Source organism: Pecten maximus, chromosome 13 (assembly GCF_902652985.1).
Source record: "Pecten maximus chromosome 13, xPecMax1.1, whole genome shotgun sequence".
NCBI classification, from domain to species: domain Eukaryota; kingdom Metazoa; phylum Mollusca; class Bivalvia; order Pectinida; family Pectinidae; genus Pecten; species Pecten maximus.
Genome location: NC_047027.1, coordinates 2,229,413 through 2,250,732, shown reverse-complemented (window position 1 = coordinate 2,250,732; position 21,320 = coordinate 2,229,413). Strand labels below are relative to the sequence as shown.

The 21,320-nt window shown below is 38.0% G+C and overlaps 2 protein-coding genes across 2 annotated transcripts; one reads left to right on the top strand and one right to left on the bottom strand.

Moving 5' to 3' along the window:
* Positions 1–13,391: 13,391 nt before the first annotated feature.
* On the top strand, positions 13,392–14,611 carry LOC117341386 (THAP domain-containing protein 1-like). The gene is made up of 2 exons (XM_033903239.1): positions 13,392–13,779; positions 14,220–14,611. Exons 1-2 carry the CDS (start codon positions 13,527–13,529, stop codon positions 14,609–14,611), a joined length of 645 nt encoding a protein of 214 aa, XP_033759130.1. The 5' UTR covers positions 13,392–13,526.
* Positions 14,612–14,985: 374 nt separating this feature from the next.
* On the bottom strand, positions 14,986–16,375 carry LOC117341385 (protein ALP1-like). Its single transcript, XM_033903238.1, has 3 exons — positions 16,265–16,375; positions 15,991–16,068; positions 14,986–15,626 (listed from the first exon to the last, which is right to left on the bottom strand). Exons 1-3 carry the CDS (start codon positions 16,373–16,375, stop codon positions 15,111–15,113), a joined length of 705 nt encoding a protein of 234 aa, XP_033759129.1. The 3' UTR covers positions 14,986–15,110.
* Between the last annotated feature and the right edge of the window lie 4,945 nt (positions 16,376–21,320).

Below are 21,320 nucleotides of genomic sequence, written 5' to 3'. Positions count from 1 at the left end.
ATTTCCTTTCCTTTAGCATAAATACCTTCACTTGCTCTTAATTTCCTCACTTTCACTTAATTTTCTGACTTGCACTTAATTTATTCGCGCGACATTTAAAACTCTCAAATACGTTTAAATATTAATACTGGCGCGAGGAAATTGAAGGTTTGAGGGTTACCACTGTAATAATTTTCATAATTCTTCAGTTTTCTGGAATATGACACATTAATTGATTATGAGACATCAATTGGCATCTATGCAAGCATACGTTAGGGTCTCTCGTGTGTTGTTGTTCAGTGAGGTAGTCATCCACTACTATAAGGAGACCCAGCCTCAAAACGATCCTGATTGCAATATATACACGTGGTGATCAAACAACCAAACAATCAACCCTAAGTTCATCTTAGTAACAGATGTACTCGCGGTATTCTAATCGATAAATAATTACATATACGATCAAAGATAAAAACAAATGTCATGTATATCATTATGATGTCAAAATCAGGGCTTCTAGGGACCACAGAACCAAATCAAAAATAGATTGTGGGTTTTTCCCGTTTGGGCAGAAGATTTAATAGGAAGGTGAATGCATCCGGGCCTACTGATTGGATATTTAGGTGACTGGTGACGTAACATCCGCCACCTCTCGATAAAATACGACCCTTTTTCAAAACCCTATTTTCCCGTTTGGGCAGAAGATTTAATAGGAAGGTGAATGCATCCGGGCCTACTGATTGGATATTTAGGTGACTGGTGACGTAACATCCGCCACCTCTCGATAAAATACGACCCTTTTTCAAAACCCTATTGTGGCCGTTCTATGAAAGATATAGAAAAACTAAAGATACGCTTTTCTTCAGAACTATCTCTTCTTGTTATGTTTGGAGTTTCAGATTTTTGGATTGAAACGCTGATTTTTAAGGACCGGTTAAACAGAAGCTACCGGTCAAAGTGACGATTTTGGCATGTTTGACCCAAAATATCTCATAAATACGAATTTCCACAGGGATACCAAATACATCCAGACCTAGATCGAGCCGAGTTTTACAATGGTTCAAAAGACCATCAAAATTGTATGTGCCATTTTTTCCGCTCCCAAATCGCTACAATAGCCGGCAAAATAGGCGAATTAGCTCATACTATCATTACGTTCCGTAAGGAACGATAACGAGTTATCGTTCCTTACTACACTTCATTCTTTACAAGTTTGAATAAATTCAAAAATAAATTTCAAATAAATTTTAAAATTTTAAAATAAATTCAAATAAATCTGTGTTTAACGCTGGCGTTGACTAATGTACATTTAACACTGGCGTTGACTGGTTTGAATTTAAAATTCATAAATACATTTAAAATAAATAAATAAAAAAAAAACAAAAAAACTAAGAAATCTGGATTTAACACTGGCGTTGACTGGTGTGCATTTAACACTGGTGTTGACCGGTGTCCATTTAATACTGGCGTTGACCGGTGTCCATTTAATACTGGCGTTGACCGGTGTCCATTATCATAATACTGGCGTTGACCAGTGTCCGTTTAACACTGACGTTGACCAGTGTCCATTTAATACTGGCGTTGACCAATGTCCGTTTAACACTGGCGTTGACCAGTGTCAATTTAACATTGGCGTTGACCGGTGTCCATTAAATACTATAGTTATTACAGTGTGCATTTCCATGTTGTGTGACGTCACAGTGAAACAGGGTGTCCCCACCCGCAGTAGGGGTTCGACTCCCGTCGACGGATGTTTTTTTAAATAGATTTTTATTGTCTATTTCATTGCTTTGTTTATTCTACATTTCTTGAATATAAAATATAGTAAGAAACGAATAAAATATGTATTTAAATTCATTAATGAAACTCAATGACAGAATTAAACCATAAAATTGAATAAATTTGACTGACAATTAAATCAAATAGCCTTTAACATAGAAAACACTATAAAACCTTTCGTGCTTTGATTCCCACCAGGAGTCGAACCTGGGTCTCCTGCAACACAGTAGCAAGTGTGAAACCCCTTCACTATAGGAATGTGTATAGCACTACTTGATTTCAGACTGATTTTGTTGAATTTCTTAATACGGCATTTCGAAATATTTCCCCTCTGCTTTTACAAGGGCTTGGGACCTTCTAGCATTATGCTAGGCAGCATTACAAATATTTCTATAACTTTCCATTTAATACTGGCGTTGACCGGTGTCCATTTAACATTGGCGTTGACCAGTGTCCATTTAGTACTGGCGTTAACCAGTGTGCATTTTACACTGATGTAGACATACCAGTGTCAAATGGACACCGGTCAACGCCAGTGTTAAATGGACACTGGTCATCGCCAGTGTTAAATGAACACTGGTCAACGCCAGTGTTAAATGAATACTGGTCAACACCAGTGTTAAATACAATTTCCGCTATCGTCCCTTACTGCACTTAAGCTGGTTCCGGATTTCAAATTTTCAGATTTTCCGAAAATGTGTTAGTGCGTTGGATTCTGGGTGTAAAAAGGCGGGAATTCTTCCCCAGTGCAGTGTAAATGTCTGGCTTACTGTCTTTCGATTATACGTACCCGTGTGCCCTTAGCGGAAACTGTTGCATCACGGACATGATGAACTTAATGTACCATATATGTCAAAACAAGATTAATCCTGTCTTTGGGATGGAGATATTTGTGAAAAATATGTAAAAAAAATGTGCCGAGAATTGTGTCGTTTGTATTTTCTCTGATATTGTAAAATTGTAAGAAATATAGGCAGTGACAGCAAAATACAACCAGCTCACCGAGCGCTACAAGTTCAGTCAGACAAGCAGAACAGACGTAGTAACGTCACTCGTGACGTACGTCCGTACATGTAACAGACTCTCCGAAATGTGTAACCTCGCGGTACATAGTACCTATGTTTAAAACCCTATTGTGACCGTTCTCTGATAGATATAGAAAAACTAAAGATACTGTTTTCTTCGGAATTACATGTACTTATGATGTGTGGAGTTTCAATAAGATGGTTTGATGCGTTAATTCTCTAGGCCGAGTTGTGCAGAAACCAGCAGTCAAAGTGTCGATTTTGGCGTGTTTGTACTCAAAATATCTCCATAACTAGATTATTCTTAGATATACGGGATATGCCTGGACATACATGTAGATCACACCGAGTCTTATAAGTGTTGAAAGTTTTATCAAAATGTATAGAGTCGCTTTTCAGTTAGCTCCAGAAAGTGGTCTGAACCTTCAATACACTACATTCCACACATTCTTGTGACGTAACACTCGTGACGTAACATCCGCCACCTCTCGATAAAATACGACCCTTTTTCAAAACCCTATTGTGGCCGTTCTATGAAAGATATAGAAAAACTAAAGATACGCTTTTCTTCAGAACTATCTCTTCTTGTTATGTTTGGAGTTTCAGATTTTTGGATTGAAACGCTGATTTTTAAGGACCGGTTAAACAGAAGCTACCGGTCAAAGTGACGATTTTGGCATGTTTGACCCAAAATATCTCATAAATACGAATTTCCACAGGGATACCAAATACATCCAGACCTAGATCGAGCCGAGTTTTACAATGGTTCAAAAGACCATCAAAATTGTATGTGCCATTTTTTCCGCTCCCAAATCGCTACAATAGCCGGCAAAATAGGCGAATTAGCTCATACTATCATTACGTTCCGTAAGGAACGATAACGAGTTATCGTTCCTTACTACACTTCATTCTTTATTGTTAAATTAAAATTATATAGTTGATAATTTGTATTAATTAACTGCATAGAACATATAGATCTAAAGCTTTCTAAAATATTAATTACTTCTAAATATTTTTTTTCTCTATAATATAAATATTGTAACACTTAATATGTACTGATGCAAAGTACTCCCGTCTAGCTGGACTGTCCTGGAACAAGTAATAGAGACTTGAGAGCAAACTATGTAACTCCCATCCAGCTGACATTGCACCAGTCTTGAAAGCGTTGTGAACTATGTGAAGGCCGCAGGACCCAATATTTATCAGGGAAACGTCATGGTCTTTTTGTATTTGCTTGCTTATGAGTTCAAAGAATTTCCAATTTACATTTGGTCCATCCATGGATATCTGGACTAGTTTATTAACTTTAGGAAGAAGATCAGTAATGCCTTTATTGAAATGTTCAATCATATCTGCTGCTGAGCCATGCCCCAAAAATACAGATCCAAGATATCTAATGACGACTTTGTCCTCTTTCCAATAACGAATATGGATGTCCATTTGTTTCGCCTGTAGTTTTTTATTCAAGCTTTCATCAAATACGATCACAAAATGTCCTTTAATTTCATCAAGGATTAAAGTTCTGATGTATTCAGCGATGCCATATACTGTATAATATGCTCTTTTTTCACCACATTGAAAATGTTTAGCCACCGAACTGTCTGGAAACATTGAACAAAAAAGTTTGTTGATGTTCTCATTCGATTTATATGAATTATGGCTAACAACTGTTTGCAAAGTACACAGAATTTCTGCACGAGTTACATCGTTTTTTTGAACAAAGTCAATCAAAGTTTTGGGTAATGCCTTGTGTTCCGATGGACCTGCAACGTTAGGAGGCGGAGGAATATGCATGTCTGTCACATCCGATTCATTTTTAGCTCACCTGGCCCGAAGGTGAGCTTATGCCATGGTGCAGCGTCCGGCGTCCGGCGTCCGTCAACTTTTTTCTTTAAATTGCTACTAGTCCTAAAGCATTGAATGGATTTTCAACAAATTTGGTCAGGAACATCCTTGAGGGAAGGGGAACAGAGTTTGTATACATTTTTACTCCGAACCCCCAGGGGCCTGAGGGGCGGGGCCAAATAGGGAAAATAGGGTTACTCCTTTAAATCGCTACTAGTCATAAAGTTATGAATGAATTTGAACCAAATTTGGTCAGGAACATCCATGGCAGAAGGGGAACATAGTTTGTATACATTGTTACTCTGAACCCCCAGGGACCTGAGGGGCGGGGCCAAATAGGGGAAATAGGGTTACTCCTTTAAATCTCTACTAGTCATAAAGTTATGAATGAATTTGAACCAAATTTGGTCAGTAACATCCTTGGCAGAACGGGAACAGAGTTTGTATAAATGTTTACTCTGAACCCCCAGGGGCCTGAGGGGCGGGGCCAAATAGGGGAAATAGGGTTACTCCTTTAAATCGCTACTAGTCATAAAGTTATGAATGAATTTGAACCAAATTTGGTCAGGAACATCCTTGGCAGAAGGGGAACAGAGTTTGTATACATTTTTACTCTGAACCCCCAGGGACCTGAGGGGCGGGGCCAAATAGGGGAAATAGGGTTACTCCTTTAAATCGCTACTAGTCATAAAGTTATTAATGAATTTGAACCAAATTTGGTCAGGAACATCCTTGGCAGAAGGGGAAGATAGTTTGTATAAATTTTTACTCTGAACCCCCAGGGGCCTGAGGGGCGGGGCCAAATGGGGGAAATAGGGTTAATCCTTTAAATCGCTACTAGTCATAAAGTTATGAATGAATTTGAACGAAATTTGGTCAGGAACATTCTTGGCAGAAGGGGAACATAGTTTGTATAAATTTTTACTTTGAACCCCAGGGGCCTGAGGGGCAGGGCCAAATAGGGGAAATAGGGTTAATCCTTTAAATCGCTACTAGTCATAAAGTTATTAATGAATTTGAACCAAATTTGGTCAGGAACATCCTTGGTAGAAGAGGAACACAGTGTTTAAATCTTTCTCAACCCCCAGGGGCCTGAGGGGCGGGGCCAAATAGGGGAAATAGGGTTACTCCTTTAAATCGCTACTAGTCCTAAAGTATTGAATAGCTTTTCACCAAATTTAGTCAGGAACATCCTTGAGGGGAGGGGGAACAGAGTTTATATGAATTTTTACTCTGTACCCTTAGGGGCCTAAGGGGCGGGGCCAAGTAGGGGAAATAGAGATTAGTCTTTTAATTGCTACTAGTCATAAAGTTTTAAATGGATTTTAACCAAATATGGTCAGGAATATTCATTGGAGAAGGGGAACCGAGTTGGTATAAATTTTTACTCTGAATCCCCAAGGGACTGAGGAGTGGCCATGGGGTCCGATAGGGAAAATAGGGGTTAATCCTTTAAATTGCTATTTGCCATAAAGTTTAAAATGGATTTTAACCAAATTTGGTCAAGAGCATCCTTGGGAGAAGGGGAACCGAGTTTGGATAAATTTTTACTTTGTACCCTCAGGGGCCTGAGGGGCGGGGCCAAATAGGGAAATAGGGGTTTATCCTTTAAATCGCCATTATTCATAAAGTTATGAATGGATTTGAACCAAATTTGGTCTGGAATATCCTTAGGGGAAGGGGGAAAGAGAGTTTATATAAATATTGACTCTGACCCCCAAGGGGCCTGAAGGGAGGGGCCAAATAAGGGAAATAGAGATTTGAGTTTTAAATGGATTTGAACCCAATTTGATCAGAAACATCCGTGGTGATGGGGGAACAGATTTTGCATAAATGGTTACTGTGACCCTCAATCCCATAACTATGTATAGTATCGCTGGGCATTAAGGGATAAACACAATCCTTATGTAGAAATAGGCCAAAGGGTTTTCCCCACCCTAAGGGACTTAGTTTCTTTAAACACCATTATGTTGTAAAAATAATCCATATGGTCTTTCAGAGAGTACATTTTTGTATATGTATTAACAAATTGAACATGAACATTATTTTGACATTTGGTCAAATCCAACCAGGTGAGCGATACAGGCCCCATGGGCCTCTTGTTTGAGTTTGCAGACTTAAACTGTTTAAATGCCTGCTGACACGTGTTCCCAGCCGATGATGCATGGGCGCGATGTTTGTCACTTCTCTCGTGCGACTTTAAGAGCTGATTCGCCCATTTTCCAAAGAGCTATCTGTCTCTTACAAACTATACAGTATGCGTCATATTTTGACTCTGCTTTAATTACCCACGGGTAGCTGTTAACCAATCTATACTAATGAATTTGAACCAAATTTGGTCAGGAACATCATTGGGGGAAGAGGAATAGAGTTTGTTTAAATCTTTATTCTCAACCCCCAGGGGCCTGAGGGGCGGGGCCAAATAGGGGAAATATGGTTACTCCTTTAAATCGCTACTAGTCCCAAAGTATTGAATAGCTTTTCACCAAATTTTGTCAGGAACATCCTTGAGGGGAGGGGGAACAGAGTTTATATGAATTTGTACTCTGTACCCCTAGGGGCCTAAGGGGCGGGGCCAAGTAGGGGAAATATAGATTAGTCTTTTAATTGCTGCTAGTCATAAAGTTTTAAATGGATTTTAACCAAATATGGTCAGGAATATTCATTGGAGAAGGGGATCCGAGTTGGTATAAATTTTACTCTGAATCCCCCAGGGGACTGAGGAGTGGGGTCCGATAGGGAAAATAGTGGTAAATCCTTTAAATCGCTATTAATTATTAAGTTACGAATGGATTTAAACTAAATTTGGTCAGGAACATCCAGAGAGGAAGGGGCCAAACATTCTTTTTCGATTTGTGCATATTTTGTCTCTGCCTCTCCTCACATTACTTGTCAGGTCTAATCACTGTCATCCTTTTCATTTGCAATTTGGCCTGCCAACATTTGAAAAATATTCAAAATTTTGTCCATCCTCCTAATTTTTTTCTCTGTGATGTTTCGACATCCTCTCCTCTATCCCCGCAATATCTTGACCGGATTTTCTCTTCTTGTTGACACTTGAATTAGAGCTTGTACTCTTAACTGAACTACATGATGAGCTTCCTGGGGAAATATCACACAAATTTGACTTGGCAGGTTTTTTCATAAGAAATGGCGTTTCCTTACTTGAATCGATTAATATGACTGGTTGTGTTGAGGCTTTGTTGCCGTAAGCTTGATTGAATACTTCAAAATATTTCCAACTTGCCGGAGAATTTCCAGTTTTACTTTTTGAATCAAGAATTTCTTTGTTACGTTTATTCCTTTCTTCTTCATTTTGGTGGGTTATCTCATTCCATAGGGTGTCATGGCTTTTAGAGCCATTGAATGCTGTTTCCCTGTCTAAGCGGACATCAATCAGACATTTCTCTTCCTTTTCTGTCCAAACATGAATCTGTAACAGTTAGATAATTCAGTCGTTTTAACAAGGATGAATGAAATTCTTCTCTTTATAATACAGAATTGTTAGAAATTCGGATATTTTTATCCAGCCAATCATGTAGGGGAACAGACGATAGGGATTTTTCTTCAATATTCAAACCTGAACCAAATAGGTAACTGATATCAATGTTTCCTAAGTCTTAGGTAAATGATACTTCTTCAGGGGTGCATAAGGCACTTGTGAAACAAATTGTTTCTCCTGAGTTAAAAAGGAGATTGTCAATATACTTTCATATAGATAATCTTTATCAGGACAGTTTGAGTTCAAGTTATAACCATATCTTTCACTTACATTTGATGTATTTTCTTTCATAGAGGTTTGACCGGTTTCCTTAGGCTGGATACTGTTAATATGGCGATCCAATGATCGCTCATACTTGGCCTGGTGTGCTATCTGATTTAGATAAAACTTGTGCTTTTCTGGATCTAAATTAGAAACATAAAAAACACTCAGCATACTTGTTTTTATATAAAAAAGTGTACATTGCATGACTTTGCCATGCAAGATTAGGTACAGTGGACCCCCGATAATCCGGACGTCAAAAGTCCGGAAAACTCGCAATCCGGACGGAAATTTCAGGGAATGGATTTCCGTAACGTTACGAATTGACTTAGAACACGGAATTCGGCAGTCCGGAAAATTCGTAATCCGAACAGTTTAGGCTGGGGACGAAGGTGTCCAGATTATCGAGGGTCCACTGTAATGTCATTTTATGTTAAATATTGAGAGGTAAAACACATACTGTATCCGCTGATAAAAATATTTAAATGGAAATTCATGAAACCAAACTATTACATCATGGGGAATGTTATATACAATTGCTTACCGGTCTTGTAACATTGGTGGATCCCATTCGCAAAGCTTTGAGGGAAAATGCTTTTTATTTGTTGACCTTCATGCTCGAATTCAATTTGGACCCTAAAATACGAGAAACATTATATAGGGTACAGGTATAAAATGTAGGCACACGTATTGATTTGTCAGTAAGAAAATGACCATGTACAAAATCAAATGCTTTACACAAAAAAAAAAATAACCGGACAAATGGCATTTTCTCCTTTACACGCTGCAATATTCATATGATAAACTACATTTGCAAACAAAAACTTCAGAAATGTGTCGTCTACTTTTAGCCCAAACTGATCAACTGTACCACCATTCAGAAAATCCACGGCTAACAATGGAGTCTTTTGTCAGATAAACACAGGTGAAGACATTCTAAAAATAGAATCACTAACATGTGCATGCTATGACTGTGGCTGTCCATTGGTTTTTTGTAAACAAACGGGATAACATATTTCTAAAGTTTTCCTTTACAAATGCAGACTATCATATGAATATCCCAGCATGTGAAAGAAAATATGCCATTTTGTCAGTTTATTTTTAAAGGCACTCTATCACTTACCTGTACACCAATATAAACAAATGTGCATTCCCTCGAGTCCTTATCATCGATCAGCTGAATATTTCACACAAGATACGAAAAATTGTATGTTCTATGACTAAGTGGTGTTCCATGCCATTGTTTTACAAAAAGGTTTGGGAAAAATACCGTCATATCATTAAATGCAATCACAATTCTTTACTTACAGCTGGTCTTCGCCTACATTTTCCGCCATCTTTAAACTCTATGAACCCAGGGTCGGAGCTGTGTTAGGCACGGGTAGAGTTCAAAGGTCAAATTACGTCACTCGAGTTAAACCTGACTGCGTTTTGTTGAAACCTGCGTCTCTCGAGTTAACTCGAGAGCTTCACGTGAACTCGCTCAAGAGTACGTTTAGTTGTCACCTGGATCCTTTGCTCACTCAAGCTTACAGAATCCCCGCCATGACGGTAAGATGTGTCTTCCTATCGCCTACGTCACAAGACACTTGGACAAGATACTTCGCTGACATGTGATCCATCGAAGCTAAACACTTATAGCAAACACCCTTACTTTTCAATAACGCACGGCGTTGGTCCCAAGTCTTTGATATACAAACAGGTTTTCAGAGTGCCAGGATATTTTGCTATATTACTGCACATGTATAAATGTATGGCTGAATGTTCATACCAGAAACTAAAGATTTGTAAAAATCGAGAACCTATATGTATATCATTGACTTAATGTAACTTTCTGTACATAAGATTTTCAGTCCCCGTTATATTTGTGTTTGCAGTCTTATGCCTCCAGGAACACAAATACTGATGATATTGATGAATCAATGAAATCTGGCCTGTCTCCTGTGGAAAAAAACATCTACTAGAATCTCAAGAATTCTTTCAAGTGAGGGGAAAGGTAAAAAACAACTACTTGATAGTACAAATGATGTTGCAAAGTGTGGATGAAAATATATATATTACAAAATGTTCATAATTTACCTCAATAGTCTAAGGCATGATGGTGGAATATGGACAGAAACAGAGAATCTTCTAGATGTGAGGCTTATCACAACTATATTGCTTTGAATGAATTTAGATGGACCTTTGTATAGATATAATTTAATCATTATGAAATTACAATTGTATATAAATCATTAATGCGACACGATTTTCATGCATTTCATTTTTCAAGCATCTGAACTTCTAGTGCCTATGCAATGTGAGAGGAAATGGTTAGGGTTGACAAAAAAGTGTTTTCTATCAATTCTTTTCCAAACTAGAGCTCAGTGTAATTTGCTTTGTATTCAAACCCATTTCGGTTTTCAACATCCTATAAAACAAAACATAATTTGCTAAATTCATAAAGAGACACTGACCTGGCCGAGTGCCTGTCCACTAGCATAAGTACTAACTGACGGATCAAAGGTAGACCCGGGACATCCATGGAAACTTGTCAACTTTAGTCGTTACGACTTGTGTTGCGTCGGCAATAATACAATACCTTGTACGAGCCAATATAACTGAATTTATACGAAATTAGGCAATGTCTTGTGCATTATCACTTCCAGCACAATAATAGTGTTTTTCTTTAATTCCTGTGTTGGGTGTTAATTATGAAAAATTAACACAATTATATTTATCCTCCACCATATTTGAGCATTGTGCCTAAACATTAGGGCAGCATCATTGTATTGTTTGACTGGATGTTATGATCATCTGTTTGGTAACTTTTTTTTATTCAGAGAGGTAGACCTGTTCCTGTGAGCATGCCACCAGATGTGACAGGAGTATCGAAGTTTCTTGCATCTGCAAAAGTGAGCAAACAATCTGGGATTGTTTGGAAATCCATACCTCTTCCCGAATTCAAGTAAACAGTGCTGGTTCAAAGCTGATTTCATTAACTATTTATTTCATTAACTTATTTATAAGTTATGTAATAAAAATCTACTGTCTTCAATGATAAATCACTTTTATAAATGATACTTTCACCTCTTTAATAATTTTACTCATATTACAATTCATGTAATCCTATCTAGAATAACAAGAAATCATGTGTTTTCTTAAAATTGGTATAAAGAAGGTATACATGCATGCACAACACAAAGCAAAATAACAGCCAAAAAATGTGTCCCAAAATAAAAAAGTTTACATTGCTATAGAAATACCATTCTAATGTTAAGACAAACTTGAAGTTTATATTTTTTCGATTGATGTTTTCACATTCATGTCATTCCCTGCCCTGCAAAATTGTACCTGCATTGCATGATAGTAAGAGGCGCCTAAATTAGGGATCTTATCTTTCTCAAAATCAAATCAAATGGAGGGATGTATACTGTCAAACGTTTGAACAAAGCTGTAGTCAATATTTTCATGTAACCTTATTTCATTTACACAGGTACTCAACTCGGAAAAGCACCCAACTGGAATGGGTATACAATCATTTAGAACACACTAGAAAGGTTCACCGTGAACACTCGTCAGACAAGTGGGTTGATTGATAGACACAAATAAGCAAGTTACTCCTTATTCAAGACTTAAACCTAACTTCCCGATTCAAGGGACCAACCAACCAATTGTTTCCCCATATACTTTAGTGTTAACGTTTTGGAGTATTTCATTCAATTTCTTGAATTCAATATGACAATTATGGTTTATAACAAAAGTTTAGGGTCTGATATAACACCTAATAAAAAGTTGGGTCCTTCAGCTCAAATTGTCTCCAGGGTAGCTGTTACAAGTATGATCAATTACGTAATTCATACTACAGGTTCGGTTAATGTACCTTTAACGCGTAGCGTCATTACTTGTAGATAGTACTATGTCCAAATACTTGTGCTGAGTATTATTAATAAAAAGTCGCCATGTTCTGTTAACACGTGTTCTGAGTTTGAAACATGGTGTCAGAATCGGGATTTGATGTGGAGTAAGGTTTGGATCGACGTAGATCGAGAAACTAATCGTCCATTTGAACAACCGGCACGACACGAAACTGCGCGTCAGGATTCAACAATGGCGAAATTCCATGCTCCCGAGGCCTTTGATTTCTCGTCACCCATCGAATGGCCAGACTGGTTTCAGCGGTTCTCAAGATATAGAACGGCAACAAAACTAAACAAAGAAGAAGATACAATTCAGATAAGTTCTCTCATATATGCGATGGGGAAACAAGGGGAGAGTGTTTTTAGATCTTTTTCGTTAAAGATGGTTGGAAAACTGAACGCTTATTTTATACCCAAACGAAACGATATACATCGATTACCGCATCATTGTTTCTACTAGTAATTTTCCCACAATTCCATTTCCTGTCGCGCATGCGTGGTATAACGTAGGGCAGCCCATCCCTACATTCACACATATGACCTACATGACGCTACAGGTGTAATGTTTCGATGTTGTGTCAAAATGCCGGAGGTAAACAGCTTGACAGTTTAACTCTTTTCGTACCTTGTGTTCTTTCCGGATTCTGTACCGGAAGTAGTTATTAGGCTCGCCCCCGGAAGTTTAAACAAAATGGCAGACTACATGTGCATTTTTGGTGTGTTGTTTTTTCATATAGAAACAGAAAGGTTAGTGTTATCTTTGTACATGATTAAGAAATGTTTTACAAAATAAGATCTAGATCAGATTTAACACACTGAAACGTCCTAGACTCGGATATCTAAAATGCAAATGTAGCAAGCCGCCATATTGTTTACATTAAGAACATATTGAGAAAATATCAACTATTACTCTACCGAAAAAACACGTAACACAAACGAAATAAAAACTAATTTATCAACCAAAGTGTTTGTTTCAAAAGTTTTGAACGCATTTTATATGTCATTGCATTTGGTAATTGTATATGTCGGTTGATGCTTTCAACAAATCAACACTTCAATAACATCAACTAAGCCTGTCGACTATAGTCGACAGTGGGGAAGAGGGAGCTTGAAATCATGTCGACTATAGTCGACAACGGGGAAGAGGGAGCACATTTTTATGTCGACTATAGTCGACAGCGGTACTGAAAGAGTTAATGATCATTATCAGCAGGTCCATTACAATAAAAAACATTCGAAATGCCAGCACATTGTTGTCGTTACGGCTGTAACAGCCGACAGGAAAAAGGCTCCACACTGAAGTTTTTCAGAATCCCTAAAGATGCAGACTTACAGGCAATGTGGGTTTCGGCAATAAAGAGAGAATACTGGACGCCAACAGAGCACACTAGAATATGTTGCAAACACTTTATCAAAGGTCGGTTTTATAATGTCGTAATCAAAATGCTGGCAAAACAGGAATATTTTCTTTTCGTGCAAAGCAAGTTGAATTAAAGCAAGTAAAATTGGTGTAGGCCTACATGTACAGTGTACACCTGCGTTCCAATGAAGACATGTGCATAACACATATTTGTTACTAGGATAATAATGATTTTACGTGTGTCTTGACTGCCATTTTATTACATATTTCAAACCAGATAAAATAGTGCTTGTACACACTTGATATACCACAAAAAGTGTAAAATAATGTAAACACATCAACATGCAGTCAATATATAGCTTTACCTAGTACATGTAACTGAATTCCAGCATTTAATCTGTGCTTAGGAACTTGTCATTTTAAGATAATAATAAAATAAATAATACATTATAGCTGTCTGATTGTGTATAACAGTAAATTGTACACAAAATATTTTTAGAATGTGTGTTGTAATATTTTTCTGCAATATAAGTCAAGTTCTTTTGATTTATCAAGGCATGCTTTCTAACAAGTGCTTTTAACAGGATGTCCATCAAGGGACACAACAGACTTTGTACCATCCCTGTTCTCACACACCCCTGCTTTCAAGAAAGACCAGACTTCCCTTAGTATGAAAATAGACCGCCACCAAAGGTTAAGTTCTAGAAAGGAAAATAACAACCGAAGAGAAGCTGCGCGTGCGCTTATTGACTTATTCAATGTGAAAGAAAATGAGGTGCCTGGAATGTCAACACAGACTGAAGCTAAAACGTATTGTGATGCAGAAACACAAACTGATATTGACAAAGTGCTACTCCAAAATATATTGTGTACCAACAGACAACTAAAAGACATGTATGAAATTGCTAATGAAATGTGTAAAAAAAACTTCAAAAACGGACTACATACCATATCACTCATGTAGATTACTAGATTTAGGTTAAAAGTGATCTAATGTGCCAATAACTTTCATTTTTAAAATGCAAGATATGCATTTAATAATGGTTGTTTAATTTTGCAATTTTTTGGCTTAAAATTTTATGAGTAGTTACAAATGTGACTTCTAACAAATATGGACTACATTCCAAAGTCTTAAATTTTCAAATTGCAAGATATGTATGTCTTTTTATTTTCCAAAACAATTTTGTTATACAAGTTTTATTAAATGGTTAAATATTTTATGTTTTTGTCACATTTGAGGTGTTTCAAGCTATTGTCTGTGCCAATTTAAATATAGATAGCAGATAACAAGAATGTCAAAAAAAAATCTTGACTCCACACGCATACTTAAAATGCTTCTCAATATATAACCAATGTCTGCAAAAAGCAATGTTAAATTGAGATGACCAGAATAAAATATGTTCGCCCGCATTCTTCCTTAAAACTAGAATTCATAATTCTGGGTATAGCATCCGCTATAAATCCTAGTTCATGGCATTCATAAGTATTTGTCTCCTAGCTACGCCACCAACATCATTCTGAAAAATGTTTGGAAAATTGTTCGGATGATTATTATCATCATCATAGTTCATATAGGTATCTAAATTATCATGGCTGATAATACACAGATTGTGCATAATACACCCACATGTGATCAGTGACACAATAAATCTGGGCTCATGGACAGGTATTTCCTGCAGTCTCCTAAATCTGCCCTTGATATGACCAATTGCCCTCTCACCTATCTGTCGCCCAGAGGAAAGGATGCGATTAAATCGGCGCTGATTGTGGTTGAGATGACCGTTGTCCTTAAATGGTGTCACTAGCCAGTCCTTAAGTGGGTAAGCACTGTCCGCTACTATGACTTTGCCTGGAATAATGCATCCCCCCGCTTCTGCTTTCTCATATAGACTGGAATTTCTCAGAACACGAGCATCATGGGCGCATCCAGCCCATCCTGTGTAACAGTTAGTTATTAACAGATCCTGATCCACCACAACCTGAAATAAGCAAAATTAAAACATGAATTCATAAACAACTACTGGATTCGCATATGATATGCCCTAAAACATATATGTTGAAATATTTTCGTACTTGTGTTTCTCAAGAAGACAAGAAAATGGCTGGTCTATGATGTAGTTGTGTTCTTGGTTGAGTACACTTTATCCTAATTCACCTATTCGACGAGCCCTTCATATATGACAAATATACTTAGTGAGGTAGCCACTAGCTACTTACATAAAAATGATATTGATTGTTTATAGCGAGTTAAACCCAACAAACTTTTATATTTATGTTAATGTAATATTCGTCTCCTTTGGGGCAGCCAGATAATCTTGTATGTGTATCATCAAGATACCCTACAATATCTGGTAGACCATACGGTAGATGGATGTCCTTGGCAATCTGGAGCTGAGTGGGAAAATCAGGCCATTTGATCACCTGGAAAAAATACAGAAAAATGAAAGTACATAAGGGATTCCGAAGTAAAATTATGATCATGAAGTTTTATAAGTATTATCCCGGACAAAATGATGTAAGTATTTCATGCAGCGGTTTAAAATAAAATCAGGGGCGTATTATGTATTATAAGTCCCTGCTAAAAATTAAAATATAATATTTAATTTCACCTTCTAACCTTTAAAAGGTCGACGACAGCCTCAGTAACACGCTCCAATGTGATGTGTACGGTCGATTTCCCAATTCCGAAGTATTGCCCTATCTCCCTCATACTTTCTGTGTTGGCCATGTAACGTAAAACAAGAGGCCCATGGGGCCTGTATCGCTCACCCGGTTGGATTAGACCAAATGTCGAAATAATGTTCATATTCAAATTGTTTTATGTTGTAAAACTCTAACAATGCTATATATGGTTATAGTGTGGGAATCCGAACTGCTTTAAAGATTAATGAAGTCCAGACTCCCTAAGGTCTGAAAGACCTCAAGAATTGTTTATAGAACATGCATTCATCACTTTATGACTAGTAGCGATTTAAAGGAATTACCTCTATTTCACCTATTGGGCCCGCCCCTTTGGCCATTCGGGGGCCAGAGTCACCATTTATGCAAAATCTGTTCCCCTGTTTCTGACCAAATTGGGTTCAAATCCATTCATAACTTTTTGACTAGTAGTGATTTAAAGGAATTACCTCTATTTCCCCTATTGGGGCCCGCCCCTTTGGCCCCTTGGGGGTCAGAGCCACCATTTATGCAAATTCTGTTCCTCTTCCCCCAAGGATGTTTCTGACCAAATTGGGTTCAAATCCCTTCACAACTTTATGACTAGTAGAGATTTAGAGGAATTACCTCTATTTCCCATATTTGGCCCCGCCCCTTTGGCCCCTCGGAGGTCAGAATCACCATTTATGCAAAATCTGTTCCCCTTCTCCCAAGGATGTTTCTGACCAAATTGGGTTCAAATTCATTCATAACTTTTTGACTAGTAGTGATTTAAAGGAATTACCTCTATTTCCCCTATTGGGCCCCGCCCCTTTGGCCCCTTGGGGGTCAGAGCCACCATTGATGCAAAATCTGTTCCTCTTCCCCCAAGGATGTTTCTGACCAAATTGGGTTCAAATCCATTCATAACTTTATGACTAGTAGAGATTTAGAGGAATTACCTCTATTTCCCCTATTGGGCCCCGCCCCTTTGGCCCCTTGGGGGTCAGAGCCACCATTTATGCAAAATCTCTTCCTCTTCCCCCAAGGATGTTTCTGACCAAATTGGGTTCAAATCCATTCATAACTTTATGACTAGTAGATATTTAGAGGAATAACCTCTATTTCCCCTATTGGGCCCCGCTCCTTTGGCCCCTTGGGTCAGAGCCACCATTTATGCAAAATCTCTTCCTCTTCCCCCAAGGATGTTTCTGACTAAATTGGGTTCAAATCCATTCATAACTTTTTGACTAGTAGAGATTTAGAGGAATTACCTCTATTTCTCATATTTGGCCCCGCCCCTTTGGCCCATCGGGGGTCAGAATCACCATTTATGCAAAATCTCTTCCCCTTCCCTCAAGGATGTTTCTGACCAAATTGGGTTGAAATCCATTCATAACTTTATGACTAGTAGCGATTTAAAGGAATTACCTCTATTTCCCCTATTGGGCCCCTCAGGGGTCGGAGTCACCATTTATGTAAAATCTGTTCCAGTTCTGCCAAGGATGTTTCTGGCCAAATTTGGTCAAAATCCAATAAGAACTTTATGACTAGTAGCGATTTGAAGCAAATGTTGACGGACGGACGGACGCTGCGCCATGGCATAAGCTCACCGGACCTTCGGTCCAGGTGAGCTAAAAACGAATAATTGTTTAGCTGGTGTTATCTGGTCATGGCTTCCTCGATGAACAAATGTTAAAGAATCCATGATCTCCGCTAACATTTTCTCGTACATTTCTTTTGATACACGAACGTGTGTCCTGTAATCTTCCGAAAGGAAACGTGGCAATGTTTCTTCAATATATCCACTTATACGCGGAACATTTTGTCTCCTGCCATTACCAATAATCTCCTGTAGCAACAGATAATATACATCGTCAATGTCATCGTCTAATAATTCGCATAGGTAAGTACCCAGCAACATCAGGAAGCGTTGGTTTATGGGGGCAGACACTTTTGTTTACTCTCAAAACGAGAGTAACGCGTTCAGTTCACAACTCTCGACTTTGCAGCTATAAATATAATTTTACGTCACTCTACTCAACCCGCGAGTTTGACGTGAACTCGATCCTTGTGAATGGAAAGGAGTTCAAAGGTCAATCTTGTGGGAATATTGTACTGGTCAATGTATTGTCACCAAGTCGGCCTATGGAAAGGGTTAAAGTGTACGCGCTGCTGGACGACCACAGCAACAGATCATTAGTACCCACAGAACTTTGTAATATGATAGGTGCTACTTGAGAGACAATCGAGTACACCCTACAGTCATGCTCGGGTCGTACATCTATGGTTGGACAACGGGTACATGGGATATCTATTCAGTCAGTCAGTACGTCAGAACAGATAGAGATACCTCATTTGATCGAGTGCAATTACATTCCTCAGGACTTAAATGAAGTTCCTACTCCAGAGGTGGCTGATGTGTATACACACCTCAATGAAATAGCTCCATTGCTCAATCCGTTGAATTCAAGTTGCGGATAGGTCGTGACGAGACCGAGGCTCATCATGTATGCGTCAAATAATCGAACCTAATCGGACCTGAACCATTTGTCCAAGAACTGTCATTAGGTTGGGTAGTTATCGGAAAAGTATTATTTAAAAGTTCCATCAGCCAGACGTTTTACAATTGTACAAAACTAATGTCGGCATTGATGGGAGGGGCAAACTCTTGGGTTTTGTAGGAACAATTTGTTTGTTTGTTTATGTTTTACGGCCCATCGACAACTAGGGTCATTTAGGGCCAAACAATATTCTAACATGTTTTATTTTTAAAGTTAAAATCGGATAAAATTTGTCATTTTTAAAAGCATCCGTATCGTATATTTACATCATTATGATAAAAGGTGGTTAAAAATGGTGATATATATATATGTACGAATAGATTATGTGAAATAATATGTACGAGTAGATTATGTGAACTTTGTTATCAATAGAACGTCAAAGACAGTAACGTAAAAGACATCAAAGTCTATAAAATAGATCGATTTCTTTCAAGTAGCTAAATATTGTTTTCGAATCCACGGAACTGAAAAGGGTTTTCATATCCGGGACTCGAAAGTATTTATCACGAATATGCTTAAAATCGGAACATTCTATTAAAAAATGCTGCACTGTGAATTGAACATCACATGCATAACACACCGGTGGATCCTCTCGTTTCAAAAGGAACGAATGAGTAGGATATGTGTGCCCGGTACGGAGCCGAGAGAGGACTATTTCCTCTCTACGATCCTTCCGGCTTGGTTTTGATGTTTTAAGTTTTGGTTGTACTTTAAAAAGTTTGTTGCTCGTCTCGAGAGACCAGCGTTGCTGCCATTTACTCTGAATGGCAGAACTAATTAGAGGTTTGAAATCTGTATATGGTATTTTAATATTTGTTTGTTGCAGATTTAGAGCAAGTTTTGCTTGGCGGTCAACAAGTTCGTTGCCTTGTAGGAACAATCAGAACATTGTAGAGCACAAAGATGGCGATAGGTGTGATGACATATTCCGTAAGTCTCCTGATGACGACCGTCAGTTTATCAAGGTAATGGTTTGGTTTGGTTTGGTTTATTTTGTTTAACGTCCTAATAAGAGCTAAGGTCGTCTAAAGATTCATGGCCCATTACCTTTCATGGAGCCTAGGTATGCCCTTCCTAATAACAGGAACCAAGCCTTACATACCGCTAGATTGTTAGACAAGGGTCTTAAACGAAACGCCTTTAAGCGACAACAAATAGTGGAATTTATGGACAATGTTTTCAGAAGTGGAGCCGCTGAGGTAGCCAAGGATACTAACGAGGAAAAATGGTACCTACCTTTATTCGGGGTGTATCACTAGGGGTGTCACGGTGAATAAATCAATCATATATATTTTGATAATAATACAGTTCAATCTTCCACCACCCATATGCATTGATTATGTATACCAGAAAGCTTTTAAAAGAATATTCTAAAAACATTAAAATCAAGAGTTTCACTGAAAACTCTTTTAAACATATACAAAACTTATATTTTACCTATTTTAGAATATGCAGATGTTTTATGGGATAATTGCTCTGATCAATGTAAAAATCTACTAGAATCTGTTCATTTAGAAGCTGCCAGGGTTATAACGGGATTGCTCACAGGTACCTCCCATAATATACTATATAAAGAACTTGCCTGGGAATCTCTCTCTGATCGGCGTCAAAAACACAAACTTATACTTATGTTTAAGATGTTTAACACTCCTATATGTAGAACAGCAAGTTATTACAGCAGTTTTTTCCCTAGTACCAGCAGCTTTTCCCCTAGTACCTTTGGGGAATTTAATTCATTTGCTTTACATTTATATCTATATATTTATATTTAAATCGGCAGTACCACAGCCTCCAAAAACACACAAACGTACCCACCGCACGCACGGGAGACCGTCCTTAAATGACTTTAGTTGTTAAAGGGACGTTAAACAAAATAAACCAAACCACACCATGTTTATAACAACAATAAGGATTTTGTCTAGACTTCGTAATACGGTCGTCTCCGCTTCAACTTTCGCCATGTGCGATGTCCGCCATTTTTAGTAAATACTAAATGTTACTGTTGGCAAGAAGATGGACTAGAAAATGATACTTCAGGTTATTCGGAATGACAGCTACAATCTACAGTTTGTTGAATGTAGAGTTGGTCAGAAAGTCAAAGGTTGCTTGAACTGATGATACCAAAGGGATGTAGTGACCATTTTGAATTGGGGTAATGTTAGTCGGACAGTTGTTTTTCAATCTGATGTGTAGAAGCATTTAACGGCGTAGAATGATCACCGTGTGGCGTGATTTCCTTGTTGGTGTTTTGACGCGTTTCATGTGATATTACCACATTTGCAATACCAGATTCGTCACTTTTGATCTTGAATGGGTTTGTTGATAATTGATGGTGGCATTCGAGCCCCCGTGTTACAAAATGTATCGCGATGATAAACCAGACGCATTCTCTCAAGATCAAAGGGGAAAACTCCTCTCTTTCAAGAATTTTTTGTGATGTCGTTCAGTTCAACATCTTTGTGTTTTGATGCC

What these genes read in the sequence shown, in the direction of transcription:
- LOC117341385 (XM_033903238.1), bottom strand. Translation starts at nt 16,375, where the DNA reads ATGGCCAACACAGAAAGTATGAGGGAGATAGGGCAATACTTCGGAATT. An exon ending in CTGTCGTCGACCTTTTAAAG is followed by an intron (nt 16,069 to 16,264) that starts GTTAGAAGGTGA and finishes TATTTTTTCCAG; the next exon opens with GTGATCAAATGGCCTGATTT. An exon ending in CGTATGGTCTACCAGATATT is followed by an intron (nt 15,627 to 15,990) that starts GTAGGGTATCTT and finishes TGCTTATTTCAG; the next exon opens with GTTGTGGTGGATCAGGATCT.
- LOC117341386 (XM_033903239.1), top strand. Translation starts at nt 13,527, where the DNA reads ATGCCAGCACATTGTTGTCGTTACGGCTGTAACAGCCGACAGGAAAAA. An exon ending in CGTGCAAAGCAAGTTGAATT is followed by an intron (nt 13,780 to 14,219) that starts AAAGCAAGTAAA and finishes CTTTCTAACAAG; the next exon opens with TGCTTTTAACAGGATGTCCA.